This window comes from Somniosus microcephalus, chromosome 5 (assembly GCF_052327205.1).
Source record: "Somniosus microcephalus isolate GS21.2 chromosome 5, FLI_Smic_1.0, whole genome shotgun sequence".
Lineage (NCBI taxonomy): Eukaryota > Metazoa > Chordata > Chondrichthyes > Squaliformes > Somniosidae > Somniosus > Somniosus microcephalus.
Window position 1 is genome coordinate 38969198 of NC_140991.1, and position 24841 is coordinate 38994038.

General features: G+C 41.6%; 1 protein-coding gene across 4 annotated transcripts in view; it reads right to left on the reverse strand.

The window, feature by feature from the left end:
- Window positions 1–24841, reverse strand: part of lmbr1 (limb development membrane protein 1) — a 261948-nt gene that overhangs the window by 43766 nt on the left and 193341 nt on the right. For 3 of the 4 annotated variants that reach the window (XM_085987538.1, XM_085987539.1, XM_085987541.1), the window contains 2 exons: window positions 10345–10506; window positions 1993–9337 (listed from right to left, as the gene is read on the reverse strand). The exons of the other annotated variant lie outside the window; for it this stretch is intronic. In XM_085987538.1, coding sequence (XP_085843664.1) covers window positions 9252–9337; window positions 10345–10506 — 248 coding nt within the window. In that variant the 3' untranslated portion in view covers window positions 1993–9251. Of the gene's footprint in view, window positions 1–1992; window positions 9338–10344; window positions 10507–24841 lie in introns of those variants that run through there. 4 annotated transcript variants of the gene reach the window in all.

Sequence of the window (24841 nt, forward strand, 5' to 3'; positions counted from 1 at the left end):
AGTCCCTCAACTAGATATTTCACTCAACCTAAAGTTGTAGTTTTTTTTATTCTTGCAAATGCCCAAGTGTTATCTTTGGTACTGCAGCACTGAAACAGCTAGGTCACATTGAAGCCAGTCCCATTTTCTAACGTTCCTTGGGCATTTCCACTCACATGGCAATGCTTGGCCCGGGGGGGGGGGGGGGGCGGGGCGTGACAGGCAGAGGAAGTTACATTTTATGAGAAAACAAAAAAATACTCAACCATGAAGTGAGAAGCAGGTCCAACCATTACATTTTGGAGCCATTTCTCAAGTTGCTAGAGCCTTTCTTCAACCTGGAAAAGACATTTAGTCTGGCACATGATACCATTTATGAAAGGATTTAGAGCAGTTCGTGCATATTTTGAAGGTAGAAAAATATTTCAATAAATTTGAGTCTTAATCCAGACAGATTTTATTAAAAGCAATTCAAGCCCGCAGGCTGAAATACAGATATAATATGGTCTGGACTTTTTTCACTCATGGGAAGAGCATGAATGTGACTAATGCCAACAACAGGGGTAAAATACCGAGACATAATCACCACAGAGGTGCTGTATATTGGGAGGGGAGACATGCAGCTCCAAGTGAAATGGTCTCAAAGATTTCAGAGTCTCCAGCAGTTTCTCCAACCATCACACTGGTACAGCATGTGAAGGGTAATGAATGAGGAAAAGCCATGTTTAAGATGCAGCAGACTGAACATAGGTGGAATTTACCCAAGCCCTACAACCATTATTAAAAATTATTATCCAACAGAACTATTATCGCACCTTTATATACAATCAAATTCCACACTGTTATTTTAAAATAAAAGCATTTAAAAATATATATTTTGTCACACTGGGTTTCCATAGTGGAATTAAATAAAACCAGGTATGAATGCACCATTCCATCGCTGTTGTAAAATGCTTCACTCTTCCCAAAAATGTATTGTGAGTACAAAAGGAACAGGAATACAACTACTCAGGGATGGATAATGCAGACTGAAGTGTTAGACTACTATTCTGCAATTAACAACTTATATTTATATAGCACCTTTAATACTGACAAATGTCTCAAGGCACTTCACAGAAGTGTAGGGGGAAAAAAATTGAAGCCGAGCCAAAGGAGGAGATATTAAGAGGGGTGACTTCTGGTCACAGAGATAGGTTTTACAGAGATTCTTGAAAATTGTAAATTTGAGGCATTGGGGTACTGGAAGCCAATGTAGGTCAGCAAGGATAGTGGCGATGGGCGAGCGGGACTTAGTGTGACAAAGGATACAGGCAGCAGAGTTATGGATTAGCTGAAGTTTACGGAGAGTGGAAGATGGAAGGCCAGCCAGGAATGCATTGCAATAGTCGAATCTGAAGGTGACAAAGGGCATGGTTGAGGATTTCAGCAGCAGATGGGCTGCGATAGGGACAGAGGCTTCAAAGGGTACATCCTTGAATTATTTGCACCATTAAGAGTTAAGCAAGACATTTGAGAATATTCTCCTGTCGGTAGCTTTACCTATATGCAATTTTCTGAAGGAGCTGAAGAGCAAGATATATTGTGTGAAGCACTGAGATTTTTTAATAAATTCATTCTTGAGATATGGGTTTCAGATAATAAATCAAAGTCTGTTTTATGTACTTTGGGGAGAATCCAGAATAGTGTAAATTGATGGAAAAGGCAGACTTGATGGACTGAATGACCTTTTATCAGTCTGTTTATTCAATAAGAGTTCACACCAGCATTACCTTCTAACGGTCTTCAAAGGCACAGTAGTGAGCAGTTCTGGGAAACCTTGGTTTGAATCATCTTTCTTGGTTTCCTGCCAATTAGAACCTCCTAATTGAAACATTGGGGGGAGGGTGGGAGGCAATATTGGCCATTATCGGATATTTCTATTCCCATATTGCATAATTCTGTTTTATACTGCTCAAACCATCCATCTCCAAGCCTTTGACAGATTGTGAAAATGATATGGAAAGACACATTAAACACAGTTCTTTGAATTTATTGTAAACACAAGAGGAGCTACAATGTAAACTTTGTTTACAAACTATTTTACAAAAAAAACTATAAACATACTATAGGTACAATGTTGATGATACATTCTCTCAGTGCCAACAATGAAACAATACTAACATGCAATACATCAACAGCTGCAACACCCAGGATATGTATCCTAGATATCAAAATGAACAGCCTAAATAATGAATTGGCAGCTGCTTGCTTGTTGCGTTTCTGCAAGTTATGTCTAAATAAATTTTGCATAAGAAAACACTTGGCTTTAGAACATGTAATAAATCCATTTATGCAAATATTCTGGTGGTATGGACACTGTTGGACATCAAACAGTGTTGGTTTGTGAGTAATAGGAAATTACTATTTAGATTATGAAAGCTGACCAAAATTTTTTAAAATATTAACTGTCGGTGGCTGAAGAATAAGTAAACTTGCTAACATGATAAAATAGAGCTTTTTGTTAACTATCATTTCAAAAGGGTAACACTACTGCAGTTCTTTTGGCTGTTCTAACAAGACATGGTTATTATGAAGAGTTCATTTTTGGGCATCTCTACTTGCAGGAGTCACCATTTTCCTTAAACTTTAACATAGCCATTATTTTTAGAATAAGTAAACACTAAGCCATGCCAATAATAACTGGATCTTTAGTTCGCCATCAATTTGGAAGCATTTGCAGCATCATTCAGGGAGCTACCAAAATAAAATATATAACACCCATGGAAAAGACAGCCAAGTTCTACACTACATCTAGGTCAGCCATAGCACAGCACAGCATAAAGCTCACATCACACTGCACCTTAGCATCAATTTCAGAGGCGTACACAAAACTGCACCGTGTGGCACTTCCATTTCCTGCACCAGCTACCCTTTGTTCTCTAAATGAGGTTGCAATTTCTTGCCAAATTAAGGGCAGTTTTGTACTATTATCTTATGCCCACGAAGCACCGAGTTCAGACTACCCAAACTCCCAGCAGCCGACAGACAAGAGGCTTTCATTCCACCAGTTGAGGCTGGATTCCTATCTAGTGTGTTCACTATGCCTCTAATCTTCCTCAACCGTTTCTAACATGAGGTTTAAAATTTGTTTGGAACCTCTGCAAGCTTTAATTTTAAAAAAGTGAAAGTCTTTGGAATGAAGAGCAAAATGACCGCCAAACCGATCACTGGAGGATCTGAGTATCTCAGCAGCTGTTAAACGTTTCTGTATCTTGGTTATGCAATCCTCTAATTTTAACCAATTGCAAAATTAACTATGCACATCTCCAATACAAATGAAAGAGGTGCAGTCTTCAGGAAAATGTAGAAAATCTTTTCTCCTTTATTTGCAAACAAATGGCCCAGTGATGTAAATAGCATCAAAATGCAGTCACTTCAGCATGAAGCCATCCTGATGCAAATACACACAGCTCAACATATAAAAATGACAGTTAAAACAAGTTCCTTCTAGTAGCCACTCAAGATAATGTTAGAAAACAACTGCTTTTATTTCATTTGTAAACAGTCTTATCCAATATAGCGACCTACAGAAGTGACCTGTTTTATAGACTCCAGGCAACATATCAGCGCCCAATGATAAACAAAATAAAATATAGAAATTAATACCCCTCGGTACAGCTGCGACTGCCGGGCAATTGTGTATCATCCCAACGTTTTGCATGTTGGGCATAAGAAAATGTATTTAGCTTTTTCATGCACTTACAGACCCTTATCCAAGCTGCCTGATCTTCAATCACATTTAGTGTCACCGTCTGTTTTATTTAAACCTTATAAAAAGATATTCAGAAAAATCAACATTGTTTTAAGTAACACTGCAGAATGCCTATTTAAATAACCAGAGGAGGTTCTTTTGAAAGTAATGGAGTGCACACCTTAAACTTAAACAAACAGAACTCATTGCAGGGATGTAATTACAACTTTATACGTTGTAAAAAAAAGCACAGCTGCCAATTCACCAAACTACACCCATTCTCTCCCAGACAGAATAATGCTCACAAGAGAAAACAATATAAAGTGCTGCTTCACAGCCTAGTTATCAGAAAGTATTTCACATTTGCACTGACTGGATTTGTATATACATTTTAAATGAGCTCACTATATGTGCCTATTTTATGCCAGTAATCCCACAATGGATGGGTAAGTATGGGGATGTGTGACAGGTAAACTATATGCTTGCACGCTTACAAATATGGCCTTTACCCAACATGAATATTACTGGCAGCACAAAGTGGGTTATTCTAACAAGGTTTACTCAAACATACCAAAATGATCTGTATTTTGCATTTCTTTTTAATTACAATGCGACGGGAAAACATATATTTCTATAAAGACAAGTCAGATCACAGTGCACAAGGCAATAAAGAAGCAATTTACTGTAATGAGCACTACCATAATGTACGTGAATGTTACTACAAAAATGTGATCAGAAAACACAAACTGAAAAATGATATTGAACTGGGAGGCAAGAAGCAAATCACAGTGAATTTGTCATCGACAAAGAAACTCTTTGTAGGTAAGAAACTGGAAAGTTTGTAATTGTCTGGTTCACATGACACCATACGTGTAGGCCTTTTTGGTCGCTGTGCAATTGATTGCATATATGGCTGAGTAACAACATCACACAAACACAAAATAAAACTGAGGCATTCACCTGATCTAGTAGGCGAATCTAAATAAAGCTGCTTTTATTATCGCACCAGGGCCACTACCTTGTGCTATATGGGTCTCTTGCATTCGGTAGCAACACCAAAGTAGATTTGCCAGATTTGTTAAGGCCTGAGGCTGGGAAGACTCGGACAAAAAAAATGGGTCTTCATGGTGCCATTCCTGCCAAATCCGACACCTTTACTTTGGTGTTGCTGTTATTGCACAGGACCCAAGGGCTAATGTCACTAACAAAATATTAAAACTCAACAGCTGGCTGTTACTGTAACTACCTTTCTATATTTAGCATTCACAAGTTACTGTTTTAATGGCAGTCCATGTTCTGTTCACTATGCACTTTCATACTATTAGCTTTTTTATTCACATTTGGAGATAGTGACCTCTGTGCATATCCTCTTAAATGCATTGGGTGTCAGCCTCCATAATCAAGCTGGGCTGTGCTGTCTAATACATTGATGCAGAGTGCAAACGCATGGATCAGCTCTTTGTATTTAACTTTCTGAACTGATGACCTGAACCTGGCAATAGATTTGTGTCCACATTTACTTCCACCTATGACACTACTGTTTTCCAGCATGATGGGTCATTTTTAGAGTGTAGCTGACAAAGGGACAACCTGCCAACATGCTGCATTCCTCTAGTGTAAACATTCAATAGATTAAAACACTCCTTCCTACTCCCCCGCTCTCAGGAAAATAAAAATATTGGATGCAAATGAAACCTGTATAAAATATCAGCTAGTAACAGTTTATTTTTTTTTAAAGAAAACGGCATTCTTGGATCCTACAAACATCGAGAGATAATGTCACATCAGTCACTGCAAAAATATATGACTGCAACAAATCAAAGCCTCTTAACATATTTTCACTTGTACCTTTGCTAAAAAAAGCTCAGAGTAGCAGTCTGAATTTTGGCATCTAGCTAGATGAGTTCACACAAAAACTGATTGTACCTTGAGCAAAAGTAAATGGAATGGGCTTGATGCATGGAATGGCTTTCTCCCCATTCACACTTTAAACTGTCCTTTAAACTGTTCTAATAAGTAGGAAAGATACTTTGTTTTGTTTGCTGATGGTCCTGAAAATGGTCTATGAACTCAGTGCTTTCATTATAGCAATAATCCTTATGCTATTTCATTAAGTTCAGATAAGAATAAAAGCAACCTACCTGTGTACAGAAAATGCTGGAAAAACTCAGCAAGTCAGGCAACATCCGTGGAGAGAAATTTGAGTTGACGTTTCGGGTTTGACCCTTCTTCAAAACTGGAGAGAAAAGGAACTAGATCGAAGGCAGGGCTGCGATCGGACAAAAGAATAAAAGAACCAAAAGAAGTAAGAGATTAGAAGCTAGACGATCTAGTTCCTTTTCTCTCCAGTTTTGAAGAAGGGTCAAACCCGAAACGTCAACTCAAATTTCTCTCCACGGATGTTGCCTGACTTGCTGAGTTTTTCCAGCATTTTCTGTTGTTATTTCGGATTTCCAACATCTGCAGTATTTTGCTATCCTACCTGTGTACATGTCTGTACCCAATTAACATCACAGAGGACTGGAAACATAGCCTCAGGGGCTTTATCTACAATGAGCCATCATAACCACACTGACCAGACATGACTAGCGTTACAGTTAAGGAACAATGAGTGGAAATCAAGTTCAAAATTTGCAATGTATTATACTAATATTACTGAAGGAAAGTTTGGACCAAAAAGAATGTAAATGACAAAACTAGCACATGTGACAAAGTACTCACCAACATGTTGAAGTGATAGTTATTCACCAACATGTTGAGGTGATTCAAAGTTTTCAAATCTTGCATTCCAGCTCACATGGGCTTAATTTTTCCTGTTCAACAAGACTCAAGTTGAAAATATTTTTAAATTGCCCAATTCATTCAAAAGTCCCAACTTACTGCAGACCTATGAGCATAAAATAAATGTCAAAGTTTATTCTTCCTGTTCTTTCCCTAAAAGCAATGTTCATGTGCAACAGATTGTCAGACACTGGTGAATAGAGCCTTCATTCAGCTATTGTTCCAGTCTAATTATTTCCTAACTACATACCTTTTTTGTTCAGCCTAGAATCTACATAAATGAGTTTATCAAAACGGATCACAGCTAATACAAACAGAACTAGTATTTAGCCTTGATACAAGGTAACCGAGGTCTGCAGAACTCAGGAGAATGCAAGCATAGTCTTCGAATAAATTTGAAGAGCACACCACATCTCCCTGGAAGGATACAGGCTACAATTGTATAATGCTAGAGTCAATATTCTTGTACTCAGTTTTCTGACAGCAGAGTAGGACAAGTTCCCTTATTGTTTCAGTTGTTCAAGGTAATGATATTAGAAAACAGAACAACTTTCATTTACCATTAATAATTGAACAGAATTTTCTTCACCTCCCTCCACCCAAATGAATCTGCTCAGATAAGTGTAAAGAGTTTCACAGCGTAAATTTACGAGTGTTCAGCTCTATTAATAAACACAAAAAACTGAAACACTTCCCTTTTCCCGGATCCTAAAAAACACTTCCAACAGAATTAAAGGGAAACTCAAAATATGTCACCTAATAGGTTATTGGACATTAATTAAAAAATATAGATACTTGCCATTAATCAGTATGCCTGAAGCGAGTATACTGCAGAATTGAGAACAAATAAACTTGCAGTTATAGGGCACCTTATTGCATCCTCCGGACATCCCAACTGCTTTACAAATCAATGGATTACTTGTAAGTACAAGTTAGTAGTTTTGTAACCAATGTGGCAATGCACGTTTGGGGGGGGGGGGGGGGGGGGGTGAGGGGAGAAAGAGTGGGGCGGGGGAAAACAGTGTGTGTATAGGGGAGGGAGAGGAAAACGGATTCTGTTTTGGCATGACTCTGACATCATCACAAATTAAATCACCAGTATGTAGGGTGCTTTGTGAAGATAAAAAGGGGTAGGTCATGTTTGCCAAATGTTGGTGGACTATTGTTTTTGCCCACTGCAGAGGTTTATTTGCAAGTTTTAATAATATGCCTCTGGGTCATTTTTCTGGAGTTTCCTTTCAGGTGCTGAACATAGGGCCATTTCATGCTGGGAATGGACTACCATAAACATCACACCTTGTTTACGGATTTCATACTTTAAAAGGGTCTTTTTTTTTTTTAATCCCCTTTCTGAATTGACCTAGGCTTCTAAAAAGTTAAATGAAAATGGTTTAGAAGAGCATTATCCACTCCTTGGAATTTTTTCACTCCGAGCTCTACAGCATCACACAACAGCAGTAAATCAAGAATGTAATGGTGGCAGCAAAGACTTTAGGAATAGATTTCGGCAAACAATTAGTAACCCATTGATCCGAAACCATTCTGCTTTAAGTCCTGTGTCTGCATAATTTGTGGTCATTTATCTGGCTTCAAATCGCAATCTCTTGACATTAACCCTGCCTCCTCCATAAGTCATCTCTATTTAAGCCACAACTATTTAATAATGTCATGCATAATGCCGTCAAAACTTATTGCGATTGTAGGTGGATATTTTAAGATTCAAGATACCAACGTAATTTAGTACTCTTTTGCTGTGATGTGGGAATTATAAACACAAGATTAATACTTCTAACGGCTGAATATAAATTCCCAGCCTCTGCGATCTGTAAACCAGAACGGAAAAAACAGGCAGTAGTTTCACTGCAACCAGTTTCTCCAAACTTCATGAGGAGGCCACCTGCCAAGATAGGTCTGCCAGCATCCAGATCAGTTCTCTACTGGCAACTGGAAATTGGATTGTGTGGGGAAATTGCAAGTGCACTGGTTTCCAATTGCTGGTATAAAAGGGGCGTTCACCTCATAGCTCCACTAATCCTGTTTGGGTTTTATTCATCAATAAAGCACACCAATTTAATTTTTGTTTTACAACAGAAGATTGAAAACAGATTTGTCATAATGCCACAGGAGAGTTTAGCCAACAAACTAAACACATTTCCTTTCTGCTAAAGCTAACTTTGCTGCATTCAGACTGCAGATTTGAATGTGACCTGCACTTGCACGGAGTCCAGGTTGACTCAATTGAAAATTACGGATTCTGTTCAAAAGCAGCGAATGGCAACAGCTCCACAATGTCAATGTAAGCAACAGCCAAAATTCCAGAGCTCTCTGGAAGAGCACGTTTGCATGCCAAGACATCACAACACAATTTCTCTTGGTGGTACATTTTCCAGAAGTGATACTGGGCCTGGATATACTAGTGCTTCAGTGACAGACTGAGCAATCGCCCCCCCCCCCCCCAAAGAAAACTTAAATCACTCCCAAAGGGATCCCAAATCATAATCTGGTCATTTGTAGAAGTTAGTCTAAATGATAGTCCAAGCTAAGCACATTTCAGTAGTACCGCAAATTCTTGTTGAAATGCAGTGAGCCCCAGATATTTACTTCCTGTGCATTTCTCAGACAGCATTTTCCCCACAACAGAACCCTTCTGAGACTCTTAGTAGCAGCTGAAAATAAATGACCGGGGGGCAAGAATGAAATGTTGTGTGACTGAATTGTTTGCCCCCCGAAAGTTGCCTGTAACGTTGCCAGATTTCGCATCTTAGAATGATTTCTGATGTCCATTTGCAGAATGCAGGGCCTTCTCTGTCTCTTGTGTCCTATTTGAAAGATGTAGATTATTCAGACCTGGAGAGAAGGGGAAACAACAAGTTTGAGTCTGTAAAAAGCAAATAGTTTAATCAATAATGTACAAGTATTATCCCTGAATTTCAATCAGTGTATTGTTGTTAAAACAAGGAGTTCTGATAAAGGAACTCAATGATTACGTTTGGAGACAGTACAGGTAGCACAGGGTAGGCAATTCCTATGTGGATGTGCAGAAATAGTCATTTGACATGTATCCTTGCTTAATAAAAGCAATTTTACATCCTTATGTAAACAAACCCTTTAGAACTGTAGCAGCAGTTCAGAACCAGAATTAAATAAATTGGCAATTTTTTTAATTTCAAAATTTATCACAATCAAAATCACAATGCTCATTGTGCCCAGGAGGTATGTAGGAAATAAGTAGCCACAAGAGCATCCGAACTCCTCAATCAAACTTTGTAATCACTCCGATGAAAATATATTTCTTTGTTACAGCAGAATAAAATATTTTAAGGAACATCTATAAATGTAAGATATTATAATTTGAGTTTTGAGTTGATGGAAAGCAGTTTTGGGTCCACAAAAGTGTCAGTCTAACTCAGGAATCAGACCAGTATCTGACTAAAGCCAGGAGGTGCAAAAACCCCTGCAACAGTGTCAGTTCTGTGGCTAGTGGAGTACAACTCCACCCTAGTACAAAGCCACATTTTAAATGTGCCCACAGAACTCCAGCTTACTTTTCAACTTCTTTTATTAAATGTTTTGAGAAAGTAGGTGCTACTCCCTGCTCTCTTCCAACATTAACATGAGCCACTCAGGGAGCAGAAATCCTTTGTGATCAACCTTAGTACTAGGTAGTCATAATGACCTTGTTACCCCCCACCCCACCGAATCCGAGACCAACAGCCTAAAGGTTAGGTGGATCAATTTCTTTTAATGTAAAACACACAAAAGTGTTTAAATATTAGTAGTACAGAAAAGTAAAGATTTTGACCTTCTTAATTTTATTATTGGATCTAGGAGAGTCAACAGATATTGGTCCTTACCTAAAGCTTTAAGCAGTTCTTCTCTAACAGCAGATGTAAATTTTCTGATCAGGCACAGAGTTGTTACCACAGCAAATAACAGATTGTATGAGAGTACAATGTAAAAATTGCCAAGCCAGTTGAACCTTCCAAAGTCTCCAAGTAGGTCAAATCTGGTTATTCCTGTTAAAAACAAGTATTGCCAAAAAAGGAGAAAAATCAAGGAGGTCCCACACAAAGTACATAACAGATTAACATTGACAGATTCCCCAATACAAATATACATTTCTGCTCATCAAAAAGCAAGTATCATACACCAAGAACAATGCTTGTAACACTTGGGAGCCTGCAGTCAAATAGAATTTCATATAAGGCTACGTTTAGCAGTTACATCATTAATGAGAAGAATGACAAAGCAATACTCAAAGACTCATGGATCTGGTAAATAGGGATTGCTGTCCAAAACGCCAAATTGCACTAGGTGTGCTGCCTCTCCCTCTAACTTAACCTCACTGTATGTATTTAACTTACTTATATATGTATAACCTACCTGTTGGGGCCGTTGCCCCTTTAACTTACCTTTTAGGGCCATTGCCCCTTTAAGACGCGCCTTAGCGTGCTGACGTCACGTCACGTACAACGTAGCGTGCTGACGTCACGGCACGTACGACGTGACGTGCGTGAGGCGGCTGCCGGCCCGACTCGGCCTTCCAGAAAGGCTGCCGGCACAGCCCGGCCTAGCGTCTTTGGCCGCATCTACCAGCCGCCGGGAGCGACGCGATCTTCCGCTCCCGCGGCAAGCATCGGCTCAGCCTGGCCTCCAGCTCCCGCTCCCGACTTCGGCCTCCACGGCCAGAAACGCGACCACGCGCATCACGTGACGCCCCAAGCGCGGACAACGCTACCGAGCGTGATGAGGTCATCACGCTCCCCACAGGACTGCTACGTAGTCCTCGTGGAGCCCTCGCTGGGACACAGACCTACACCACGGTGCTCCTACAGCAGCGCAGGCTCTGGGCAGTTGTATTGTCCCCATGCTTGAGTCTTGGAAATTGTTTGTCTGTAAGTATTTTAGAATGCTATGGATGATTAATGTGCACTGTATGTTGTAGAAAATGTTTAGTTGTAACTTTTCTCTGCCTAGCTGATTAACTAGTAGCTGTATTTTCATACACTATGTACAGGGCTAATTTAAAGAGAATGCCTCCCAGTTTACTAAATGTACTGTGTTGCTCAGGCGTACCTAAATCTGTGTATACATATCAGTTATGCGCCTGTATACTAATGTGTGCTTCCATTTCTGTGTTGTATTTCAGGTTTACAATTAGAATCGTTCAGTAAAGCGTTACAAGAAAAGTCAAGCCTTGTGATTTTATTGGAAGATATCGAGTTGTTCGCTATCTGTCTAGCTCTGCATAGAATCGCGTTGCGAGGGCAGAACAGTAAAAAGACAACAGCACAGCGGGCTCAAGCGCAGGAAGATACCACTCAGCTACCATGAGTCTACGCTCAGGAAAACAATATACCCTAGAGGACGTCGACCAGTCAAGCGAGAAGCATGAGCCTCTCCTAGCAAACGATGCCAAGTCACAGCCCTCTAAAGTATCCCCTAGGTCATCTCGGCGGTCCAGCAGACCGTCGTCATCGACAGCTTCTGCAGCCGCCAAAGCACGTGCCAAGGCAAAAGCTGCCCAGGCTCAATTGTCCTTCGCTGAAAAAGAAGCTGACCTTATGAAGCAGAGAGCCGACCTCGAAGCTAGTATGATGAAGCAGAAAGCTGACCTTATGAAGCAGAGAGCCGACCTCGACGCTAGTGTGATGAAGCAGAGAGCTGACCTCGACGCTAGTGTGATGAAGCAGACAGCACAGTCCTCTAAAGTATCCACTAGATCATCTCGGCAGTCCAGCAGACCGTCGTCATCGACAGCTTCTGCAGCCGCCAAAGCACGTGCCAAGGCAAAAGCTGCCCAGGCTCAATTGGCCCTTGCTGAAAAAGAAGCTAGGGTTATGAAGCAGAGAGCTGACCTCGCTGCCAGTCTCCACATTCTCCAAAGCCAGAGAGCTGCCGCTGCCGCTAAAGCTAAAGCCGCAGCTTATGAAGAAGGTGAGGAGAACGAAGGCGGGGAGCCCAGCCAGGAAACATATGTTCTGGGACAGCCCCTCAGTCCAGTGCAACGTACAAGTGAGTGTGTCCAACAACACTCCAAATTGTTCTCCAAGGAAACATCCAACTATCTCAACGCAGAACCAGCTACTCAACACAGTAGCAAACAGCCTGTTTTTGGAGACACTGAGCTTAAAGGAGAAGAAACAAGCAAGACTTACCTACAGAGACCTCCACAGCACTCGGCCAATCCAGCCAAGCAGTCCTCACCCGAGCCACAGGGTACACAGGACCTCGCTGGGTGTCTTATCCGCCGAGAGTTGTTGAGTTCGGGCCTTCTGGAGTTAGATGGCCGTCCTGAAAGTTGTTGGTCATGGAAAGAGCCCAACCTGAGACTACACAAGGTAGCATCGAACAGTGGACAGGTGATGGAAGCCTTCCCTGCAGAGGACCGTGCCAAGGATCTGAAGGATTTGCACCTTGGAGTGGATCCTCCCCCCCTTCAACGGAGCCTGGGGCTCTCCTGGAACCTGGAAACAGACAGCGTCACATTCCTGGTGTCCCGTGAAGAAAGGCCATTCACACGGAGAGACATCCTGTCCACAGTCAACAGTTTGTACGACCCTTTGGGGTTCGTAGCTCCCATAGCAATGCAAGGAAAAGCATTTGTACGGGAACTCTCATCGGATCAGAGTGAGTGGGATGCTCCACTCCTCCCTGAAAAAGAAGCAAAATGGAACCTACAGTTGATCAGAGACAAGATTGACATCGATGTGGGCGCCGTCAAGTTCTTCACGGACAGCAAGATTGTACTTGGTTACATCCACAACTCCACAAGAAGGTTTTACGTGTATGTTTCCAACTGGGTGACTCGTATCAGACGATCCACTCACCCTGACCAGTGGTGCTATGTCCCCACGGACCTGAACCCTGCAGACCATGCTACCAGGTCTATACCAGCAGCACACCTACAGCAAAGCAGTTGGTTCTCGGGCCCCTCTTTCCTGTCTAATGTCAACACAGAGGAGACTCCTGAGTCCAATCCCTTCACCCTTGTGGAGCCTGAAGCTGATACCGAGATTCGGCCTGAAGTTACGACCCTGGTCACCAAAGCCTCAGAATCTCAGTTGGGCTCACAAAGCTTCGAGCGATTCTCAAGCTGGAGAACACTCTGCCGAACCACAGCCCGACTCATTCATGTAGCAGCATCCTTCAAGGGGAATTCGGACAACATAGAACGCAAAGGATGGAAATGTTCTAAAGAAGTATCCAGCACAAGTGAGCCATCACAAGCCAAAGGTGTGATCATTCGCTCTGTCCAGCATGATGTCTTCAAGGAGGAATTCAAATGTCTTGAAGAGGGACAGACATTCCCCAAGCAAAGAGGAGAGTATTTGTCCACCCTACAGAGCCGTAGGAAATGGACGGAAGACAAGCCAAACGTCAAAGTGAGAGACGTTGTCTTGCTGAAAGATAGCCAAGCACGCAGAAATGAATGGCCAGTGGGCCTGGTTGTCAAAACTCTGCCGACCAGGGACAAGAGGGTCCGCAAGGTGGAGGTGAAGATTGTCAAGGAGGGGCCTATCAAAGTGTTTCTGAGGCCAGTCTCAGAGATCCTCCTTTCTGAAGTAACCTAGAGAACGAACTCTGAGTATGTTGCAGCCAAAGGACGTTTTCTTCAGGTTTATTTTGTATCTGTAGTGGTACAATGGAATTGTACCAAGCGGGGAGTGTGCTGCCTCTCCCTCTAACTTAACCTCACTGTATGTATTTAACTTACTTATATATGTATAACCTACCTGTTGGGGCCGTTGCCCCTTTAACTTACCTTTTAGGGCCATTGCCCCTTTAAGACGCGCCTTAGCGTGCTGACGTCACGTCACGTACAACGTAGCGTGCTGACGTCACGGCACGTACGACGTGACGTGCGTGAGGCGGCTGCCGGCCCGACTCGGCCTTCCAGAAAGGCTGCCGGCACAGCCCGGCCTAGCGTCTTTGGCCGCATCTACCAGCCGCCGGGAGCGACGCGATCTTCCGCTCCCGCGGCAAGCATCGGCTCAGCCTGGCCTCCAGCTCCCGCTCCCGACTTCGGCCTCCACGGCCAGAAACGCGACCACGCGCATCACGTGACGCCCCAAGCGCGGACAACGCTACCGAGCGTGATGAGGTCATCACGCTCCCCACAGGACTGCTACGTAGTCCTCGTGGAGCCCTCGCTGGGACACAGACCTACACCACGGTGCTCCTACAGCAGCGCAGGCTCTGGGCAGTTGTATTGTCCCCATGCTTGAGTCTTGGAAATTGTTTGTCTGTAAGTATTTTAGAATGCTATGGATGATTAATGTGCACTGTATGTTGTAGAAAATGTTTAGTTGTAACTTTTCTCTGCCTAGCTGATTAACTAGTAGCTGTATTTTCATACACTATGTACAGGGCTAATTTAAAGAGAATGCCTCCCAGTTTACTAAATGTACTGTGTTGCTCAGGCGTACCTAAATCTGTGTATACATATCAGTTATGCGCCTGTATACTAATGTGTGCTTCCATTTCTGTGTTGTATTTCAGGTTTACAATTAGAATCGTTCAGTAAAGCGTTACAAGAAAAGTCAAGCCTTGTGATTTTATTGGAAGATATCGAGTTGTTCGCTATCTGTCTAGCTCTGCATAGAATCGCGTTGCGAGGGCAGAACACTAGGTATTATGCATAATTTCTTTCCCTCCAGTCTTCTGCTCAAAATGCAGGGGTTAGAATTTGCCTTGGGACTTGGAGGTAGTTCAAAACAGGCTGTATCGCTTTGGCCGCCTGTTATATGCCCCGGCTTGATATTCAGCTTCACTGAAGTCAATGGAATGGAGTATCGGGCTGGGCGTCTAGCAGGCGGCCAATGCAATACCGCCTGTTTTGAACTAGCGCCAAAGATGAATTTCTAGCCACAGACTCTCACTGGGGTATCGCTTCCCAAGCTTCAACACATTTTTGATCCCTCATTCTAGTGACCATTCTTTGGTGCAAATCAAAACTCTACTTCAGTAGGCTTTTTGAACACAGAAGGCATCACAGCCAAATCCAATTCGGTCTTCATATACTTTCCCCACACATGCAATTTCCAGCAACAATTACAAGAAAGTAATGAGGAGTTGGAACCCAGCTGATTTTTCTTCTCACTGCCCAAGAGACATGGACATCAATTGTGGTACCCCAACTCCTGCACTGGCTGAGATCAGCTAACTCAGCACACACCGTTTGATGGTAGAAATTGTGATGCTACGCTGCTGGTGTGGCGCCTTGCTAGGTTCACAAATGATGTGTATAATAGGATCTACAATGTTGAAACTCTATCTCAGACCCCTGCTCGCATATACAGAGCTGTGCATATTCTTCCCTTTAGTCTATGCAGCTTAGAGTGACAATAGGCAATGCGCCTTTATCCACTTAGACCACACAGAAAACCAAATCTTTTTCTGAATGAATCGTGTGGGGGGGGGGGGGGGGGGGAAGTTTATTAAAACATTGGACAGTAAAATCCACATACTAAATTGTGTGGGCACTGCAGGCTGGCATTTTACCAAAGGAGTAGCATCCCTCAGTAAAATCAACCCAATACCCTTCTACTTGATTATGGCAAAGCTAGAACTGTGCACTCGATGTCAATCTTCTATACTGCAATGGCTTAAGAATACACTGGACCATAACAACTGCCACTGCTTCCAAATAAAAGGTAAATTGTTAGTGATACAAAATAAATAAGGGAAGAAAAAACTGTACTAGTAAGAATCTGAACACGTTAATGCTTTTTAACAGTCATCTAAAAATATACATGCAAGTACTCCATTGCGTATATGCAATGATAGCAAATAACTGTTCAAATGATGAAATGCCTATTGTGAAATATATACATTCTGTTGAGTAGATGCTGAAATTATCAGTACTTCGTACCTAAGTTTTAAAAGTATGGAAGTTTGATTTTAATAGAAACAGAAAAAGGAAGTATAATTATTTCATACCTGCCCTGAAATTTCTATCAAGAGTCTGGTCTAGTTTCCATAACCTCAAATTAAAACTAAATTACTATTGCATTAGTAAGGAACGAAGAGGGTTGATGTCGTGCACATGGACTTTCAAAAGGCATTTGATAAGTACCACATAATAGATTGGTTAGTAAACTTGAAGCCCATGGAATTAAAATGGCAGAGAGTGTGTGGATACAAAACTGGTTAAGAGACAGAAAGCAGTGAACAGTTGTTTTTCCAGACTGGAGGGACAGTGGTTTCCCCCAGGGGTCAGTATTAGGACCACTGCTATTTTCAAACATAAGAGCTAGGAGGAGTAGGCCATATGGCCACTCAAGCCTGCTCCGCCATTCAAGATGATCATGGCTGAAGTTCTACATCAACTCCACTATCCCACCCGATCCCCATATCCCTCGACTCCCTTCGTGCCCAAAAATCTAGCTCAGTCTTGAATATACTCAAAACGACTGAGCAGCTATAGTCCTCTGAATTCCAAAGATTCACATCCCTTTGAGAAATTTCTCCACATCTCAGTCTTAAATGGCCAACCCCTTATCCTAAGGCTATGGCCCCTAGTTCTAGACTCTGGTGTGGTCTCAACCAAAGCCCTACATTATTGCAGCAAGAATTCCTTACTCTTATACTTCCTTACTGTTCTACTCCAACCCTCTTGCAATAAAGGTTAACATACCATTTGCCTTCTTAATTGCTTGCTGTTCCTGCATGTTAACTTTCTATGATTCATATACAAGGACACCCAACTCCCTCTGAAGACCAATATTTACTAGTCTCTCCGCTTTAAAAAATATTCTGCTTTTCCATTCTTCCAACCAAAGTAGATAGTTTCACACTTCCCCACATTATACTCCATTTGCCACCTTCTTACCTAATCAGTTGACCTGTCTATATCCCTTTGCTGACACTTTGTGGCCTCCTCACAGCTTACTTTCCCACCTAGCGTTGTATCGTCAGCAAACTTGGATATATTACACTCAGTCTCATCTAAATCATCAGTATCAATTGTAAATAGCTGAGGCCCAAGCACTGATCCTTGTGGCATTCCACTAGTTACACCCTGCCATCCTGAAAAATGACCCATTTATTCCCAATTAATATATTACCCCCACACCCATGAGCCCTAATCTTGTGCAACAATCTTTTGTGTGGCACCTTATCGAATGCCTTCTGAAAATCCAAGTATATTACATCCACTGGTTCATCCCTTATCCACACTGCTAGTTACACTCTCAAAAATCTCGAACACGTTTGTCAAACATGATCTCCCTTTCATAAAACCGTGTTGACACTGCCTATATTAATGACCTGGACTTGGGTATACAGGGCATAATTTCAAAGTTTGCAGATGACACGATAGTCGGAAATGTAGTAAACAGTGAGGAGGATAGTAACAGACTTCAGGAGGACATAGACAGACTGGTGAAATTAGCAGACACATGGTAGATGCAATTTAATGCAGAGAAGTGTGAAGTGCGGTACTTAGGTAGGAAGAATGAGGAGAGGCAATATAAACTAAATGATACAATTCTAAAGGGGGTGCAGGAACAGAGAGACCTGGGGATTTACGCGCACAAATCTTTGAAGGTGGCTGGACAAGTTGAGAATGAAGATTAAAAAAACATACGGGACTCTGGCTTTATAAACCGAGGCAGAGAGTACAAAAGCAAGGAAGTTATGCTAAACCTTTATAAATCACTGGTATGGCCCCAGCTGGAGTATTGTGTCCAATTCTGGGCACCACACTTTAGGAAGGACGTCAAGGCCTTAGAGAGGGTGCAAAGAAGATTTACTAGAATGGTGCCAGGGATGAGGGACTTCAGTTATATGGAGAGACTGGAGAAGCTGGAATTGTTCTTCTTAGAGCAGAGAAGGTTAAGGGGAGATTTAATAGAAGTGTTCAAAATCATGAAGTATTTTTTTTTATATAGAGTAAAGAAGGAGATATTAGAGTAAATAAGGAGATATTATTTCCAGTGACAGAAAGGTCAGTAACCAGAGGATACAGATATAAGGCAATTGGCAAAAAAACAGAAGTCACACGAGGAGAATGTTTTTTATGCAGCGAGTTATGAAGATGTGGAATGCACTGCCTGAAAGGGTGATGGAAGCAGATTCAATAATAACTTTCAAAAGGAAATTGTATAAACACTTAAAAGGGGAAATATTTGCAAGGCTATGGGGAAAGTGCAGGGGAGTGGGACTAATTGGATAGCTCTTTCAATGAGCCAGCACAGGCATGATAGGCTAAATTGCCTCCTTCTGTGCTGTATCATACTATGCTTCTATGACTAGTAGCAAACCAACTTTTAGCTAAAATAAAGTGTCATCGATATCCATGTTATTAGATTCTCTACGCTATTAATAAATCACAATATAGGATGCTGTAATCCAATTACTGATACCAAAAGGAGCTGGACTTTAAAAGAATACATCAAGGCAGCCCAAATAATTTTTCTTTTAAACTTAAAATGTTGGGAATTTGAAATCAATGTTGGACATGAACAACAGCTCCATCAACATCTAATAGAAATGACAGGTTAGGTATAGACCCTGTATTCTATGTACAGTATTACCAGCATTTTCTGTTTTTACATTAAGGCAGACTTCTTTCATAAAACAGAACAGCCGATTGAGTTTGTACAAAAATCCTTTAAGAGTTCATTCTACTGCATCTACGATAATGACAGAGGAGAAAAGAAAGCTCTCCAGTAAGCCACAGATCTATTACTTGGCCTAGCTTAAACTCATGTCAAGCAAAAAAAAAAAATAAAGATCTGACTCCTTGGAAAAAAGCCAGTAAGAAAATATGTTGTCATTTGATATGTTTTAGGCTAGCGAAGTCTAATGACCTAACTATACATAGATTCAGGTATATCAAGTATAGAATTCCGATTGAATTAAAAACCCACTTGCTGCACATTCATGGAATACCTGTTCAATATTCTCCTCCCAGTCAAAAAAACATAATAGGAACACAAGGGAGTAGGCCATTCGGCGCCTCAAGCTGTTCTGTCATTCAGTGAGAAAATGGCTGATCCATATTCTAACTGAATTTACCCATCTTGGCTCCATTTCGCTTAATAACCTTGGCTAGAAAAAAAGTCCATCAATCTCAGATTTAAAATCATTAATTGAGCTAATGATTGGGAAGAGGCTGATAGAGTGATAATTTGCTGGGTTATAACTGTCCTGTTGTGTGCAGATAGGACATACCTTGGCAATCGTCCACATTAAGAACATTCTTCATCAGCTTTGTATGAGAAAAGGGCTAGTTGTTTCAAACTCTCAAATATTTCAGCATCTGTCTAACAGTATACATCATAAAGTACATTCTTAATTTTGAAGTTATTTAAGTAATTTGTAAGACTTCCATTTCAACTGGAAATGGTGGTAAAAATTCCACACAGAATAGAAGATTCTGAAAATCATTCAGAAGTAGCCAACATGTCTAAAGCTTACACAGGGACGTGCAAGCAACTAAAGGGCTTGATTCTACATACATATATATAGTAATAAAATAGCTCCAGTGTAAAAATAGGTTTGCTATTTTAGTGCTTTGTCAGAATCAGCCAGGGACCGCCTCGGGGCGGGGGGGGCAGTATTGATCACTAGGCCCCAGCCTTTCTTGCTCACTTTTTACTGCGACTTTCTCATAATTGGAGGAGGCCTACTCTCTCCTCCCCCACCTCCCACTCCGGTGAACCTGATGCCCCAGACCGACCCCCTGCCGCAGTACAAATACGAGACAGGGCCAGACTTCCTCCCTCGGCCTAAGGCCTGACCCCGATACCGCCACCGCCACCGCCCCCTCCCCGCTCTTTGGCCGACCCCTTATTCTGAGACTGTGATCCCTAGTTCTAGACTCCCCAGCCAGGGAAACATCCTCCCAGCATCTACCCTGTCAAGCCCCTGTAAGAATTTTGTATGTTTCACTGAGATCACCTCTCATTCTTCTAAACTCTGGGGAATATAGGCCTAGTCTACTCAATCTCTCATTAGGACAATCCTCTCATCCCAGGAATCAGTCTGGTGGACCTTCATTGTACTCCCTTCTAAGGCAAGTATATCCTGCCTTAGGTAAGGAGACCAAATCCATTGAATCTTCAAAGTGCATATCATTGGATGAGGGCAGAATTGATGCCTCTGCCATCCCTCCCCTCAATACCTAGAATGAGGTACCAGAGGCTGCCATGTGGTTTGGCTGGAGTCAGTGGCAATACGAATCCCAGAACTTTGAGAACAGGAGGCCTCAGAAATGTAGTAAACAGTGAGGAGAATAATATTTTACACAGCAAGTTGTTATGATCCGGAATACACTGCCTGAAAGGGTGGTGGAAGCAGATTCAATAACAACTTTCAAAAAGGGAATTGGATAAATACTTGGAAAAATTTGCTGGGCTATGGGGAAAGAGCAGGGGGTAATTGGGCAGCTCCTTCAAAGAGCTGGCACAGGCATGATGGGCCGAATGGCCTCCTTCTGTGCTGTATAATGCTAGGATTCTATTTTAGTGCTTGTGGATCATTTTAAGATGCATGTTTGTGCCAGTCCTAAGTATTTTACCATTGTGTAGCTATAATACAATACTGAAGGGTTAAATTAATCATAAATGGAAATTGGAGAGTGAAAGACTTAAAAAATAGCATTAAAATGCTTTTATTACACCACGTTTGTACTAATGGTACAGACTATACCACTGTAAACAGAAGATAGCACAACAGTAATGAACCTTAAACCAATACAAACTACCAATATTTGCTACCTGTATGTTTCAGCATTAAAACCTCTATTGCACAGCAATCACATTGTACATATTAAATCCATAATGAGATCGAGACATCTGCACATTCTGCGAGACAGTCACAAATTATTTGTGAATAGAAAACATTCTCCCTGGATTTAAATGATGGTATATTACATTACCACATTCAATAGTGCTTCACCTTCAGAGCAGGTTCAAATGCCACCGGTTCGCCCACAGCATCGAGGTGAACATGATGCTCTGTAGATCGCTTAGCAGGTAAATGAGAGATCAGTGCATGATGGAGTGAAGTGTCAGTTTTCTGGCATCCCACCAAGCATATAGGCTCGGAAGAGATGCTATTTATAATAAGTGCCTTGCAGTGTTGGCTGCTGCTGGGACTTGAACTCAATGACGAAGCTCTAAGGCAAATGTTAAATGCAGCACCAAAAGATCAAGATAGGCCAATATTTTAGAGCACTCTGATGAGTGAAGAATGTCAGTTTTGTCACACTAGTGTGTGCATGGCTGACTACATTTCAGCCCGAGAAAGATTACCCCATTTCAAATCTTAAAATATATTTTTACGGTAGAGCGTGGAAATGTTAAAAAATCCTCATTAAGTAATGGCATTCATTGCTAGCAATCTATTCGAACTAGTGAAGTGAAGACCACATTTTGTTTTAAAACAGTTGAATTTTCCATCTATATATTTAAAAGGTTTGTGCTTAGTGTACATCTTTAATCCTTAGGAAAGTTCATGTCAGCTGCGAATCACACAGGGAAAGTGTCCTTCACACTTGCACCTCAAAGAATCACTGTCCGCTAAGTTTGCTGTGCTTAATCTTACATATAGGCAAGTAGGGAAAAAAAGACTTGCATTTACACAGCGGCTTTCACGACCACAAGACGTCCCAAAGCATTTTACAGCCAATAAAGTCATGGTGATAGAGGAGGTAGTTGAGATATTGGGTGGGATAAAAATTGATAAAGATGAGATGCTAGAAAGGCTGGCTGTACTTAAAGTAGATAAGTCAACAGGACCGGATGGGATGCGGAGGGAAGTAAAGGTGGAAATTAGAGGTACTGGCCATAATCTTCCAATCCTCCTTGGATACAGGGGTGGTGCCAGAGGACTAAAGAATTGTAAATGTTACACCCTTGTTCAAAAAAGGGTGCAAGGATAAACCCAGCGACTACAGACCAGTCAGCTTAACCTCGGAGGTGGAGAAGCTTTTAGAAACAATAATCCGGGACAAAATAAACAAACAGTCAACTGGACCAGTGTGGATTAATTAAGGGGAGCCAGCAAGGATTTATTAAAGGCAAATCGTGTTTAACTAATCTGATTGAACTTTCTGGTGAGGTAACAGAGAGGGTTGATGAGGGCAATGCGGTTGATGTGGTATACATGGACTTCCAAAAGGAGTTTGATAAAGTGTCACATAATAGGCTTGCCAGCAAAGTTGAAACCCATGGAATAAAAGGGACAGTGGCAGCATGGATATGAAACTGGCTAAGTGACAGGAAAGAGAGAGTAGTGGTGAACGGTTGTTTTTTTGGAGTGGAGGAAGGTACACAGTGGTGTTCCCCAGGGGTCGGTTCTTGGACCACTGCTTTTCTTGATATATAGTAATGACTTGGATGTGGGTGTACCAGGTACAATTTCAAAATTTGCAGATGACACAAAACTTGGAAGTATTGTGAACAGTGAGGAGAGTAGGGATAGACTTCAAGAGGACAAAGAAAGGCTGGTGGAATGGGTGGACACGTGGCAGATGAAGGTTAACGCAGAAAAGTGCAAAGTGATCTATTTTGGTAGGAAGGAGAGGCAATATAAACTAAAGGGTACAATTCTAAAGGGGGTGCAGGAACAGAGACACCTGGGCGTATATCTGCACAAATCATCAAAGTTGGCAGGGCAGGTTAAGAAAGCGGTTAAAAAAGCATATGGGATCCTGGGCTTTATAAATAGAGGCATAGAGTACAAAAGCAAGTAAGTTATGATGAACTGGAGTATTGTGTCCAATTCTGGGCACCACACTTTAGAAAGGATGTGAAGGCTTTTGAAAGGGTGCAGAAAAGATTTACAAGAATGGTTCCAGGGATGAGGGACTTCAGTTATGTTGATAGATTGGAGAGGCTGGGGTTGTTCTCCTTAGAGCAGAAAAGATTGAGAGGAGATTTGATAGAGGTGTTCAAAATCAGGAGTTGTCTAGGCAGAGTAGATAGAGAGAAACTGTTCCCATTGGCGGAAGGGTCAAGAACCAGAGGACACAGATTTAAGGTGATTGGCAGAAGGTCCAAAGGCGACATGAGAAAAAACTTTTTTATACAGCGAGTGGTTATGATCTGGAACGCACTGCCTGAAAAGCTGGTGGAGGTAGATTCAATCGTGGCTTTCAAAAGGGAATTGGATAAGTACTGGAAGGAGAAAAAATTGCAGGGCTACAGGGAAAGGGCAGGGGGAGTGGGACTAGCTGAAGTGCTCTTGCAGAGAACCGGCACGGGCTCGGTGGGCTGAACTGTGTTGTAACGATTCTATGATTCTAAGTACTTTTTGAAGTGTAGTCACTGTTATAATGTAGGAAACACGGCAGCCAATTTGCACACAGCAAGCTCCCACAAACAGCAATGTGATAATGACCAGATAATCTGTTTTTGTTATGTTTATTGGCCAGGACACCATGGACAACTCCCCTGCTCTTCTTCGAAATAGTGCCATGGGATTTTTACGTCCACCTGAGAGAGCAGACGGGGTCTCGGTTTATTGTCACATCTGAAAGACGGCACCTCCGACAGTGCAGCACTCCCTCAGTACTGCACTAGAGATTCAGTCTAGGATTTTGTGCTCAAGTCTCTGGAGTGGGACTTGAACCCACAACCTTCTGACTCTGAGGCGAGTGTGCTATCAACTGAGCCACTAGCTGACACCCTAAAGCTACAATTATAAACTGGTGGAAAAAACATCTTGGACAATTTAAGGCATGAAACAAATGAGGTTGTTTTGGTTAAGGAGGTACAGTATTTTTTGCAGTTATTCAGAGACACAGTTTGTACTGGGGCCAGAAATTTGTGAGGCATTTTGATGCTGAGTTCAGAGTCAGTTAGCCAGATCTAGACTACGGCAAATTACATTCAAGGTCCAAAACCATAAAATATTCAAGAGTGGGAAAAATACTCGCCAGCAGAGTGTTGCACCAAGACTATTCAGTAACAACTACAAACCTACCATCAGAAGGGGAAGAAGTCAAACACGAAAATAATAAAGAAAAATTTTGATGATGGAAGAATACACACAACAAAAAGTTGTTGAGCAAATACTGCAAACCCTTTGTGGATTACAGAGCCAATAAATGTACTTTGTATACAATATACATAACTGAGAATAAAATGTTTTGTAGATAGATGAACTATTACATGCATCTTAAGCATTTTCAGAAGTAATGAATCAATAGTCTAAATATAGCAGAGGGGCCTGTATCTTTCAGTTACAGTAAAGTGTGTAATATTTTTACTTGCATCACTGACATATGTTGCCTCAGTAAATATGATTACAAAGTTTTTACAGCACAGAAACAGGCTATTTGGCCCAACAGGTCCATGCTGGTGTTTATGCTCCACCGCTCGTCATCTAACCCCATCA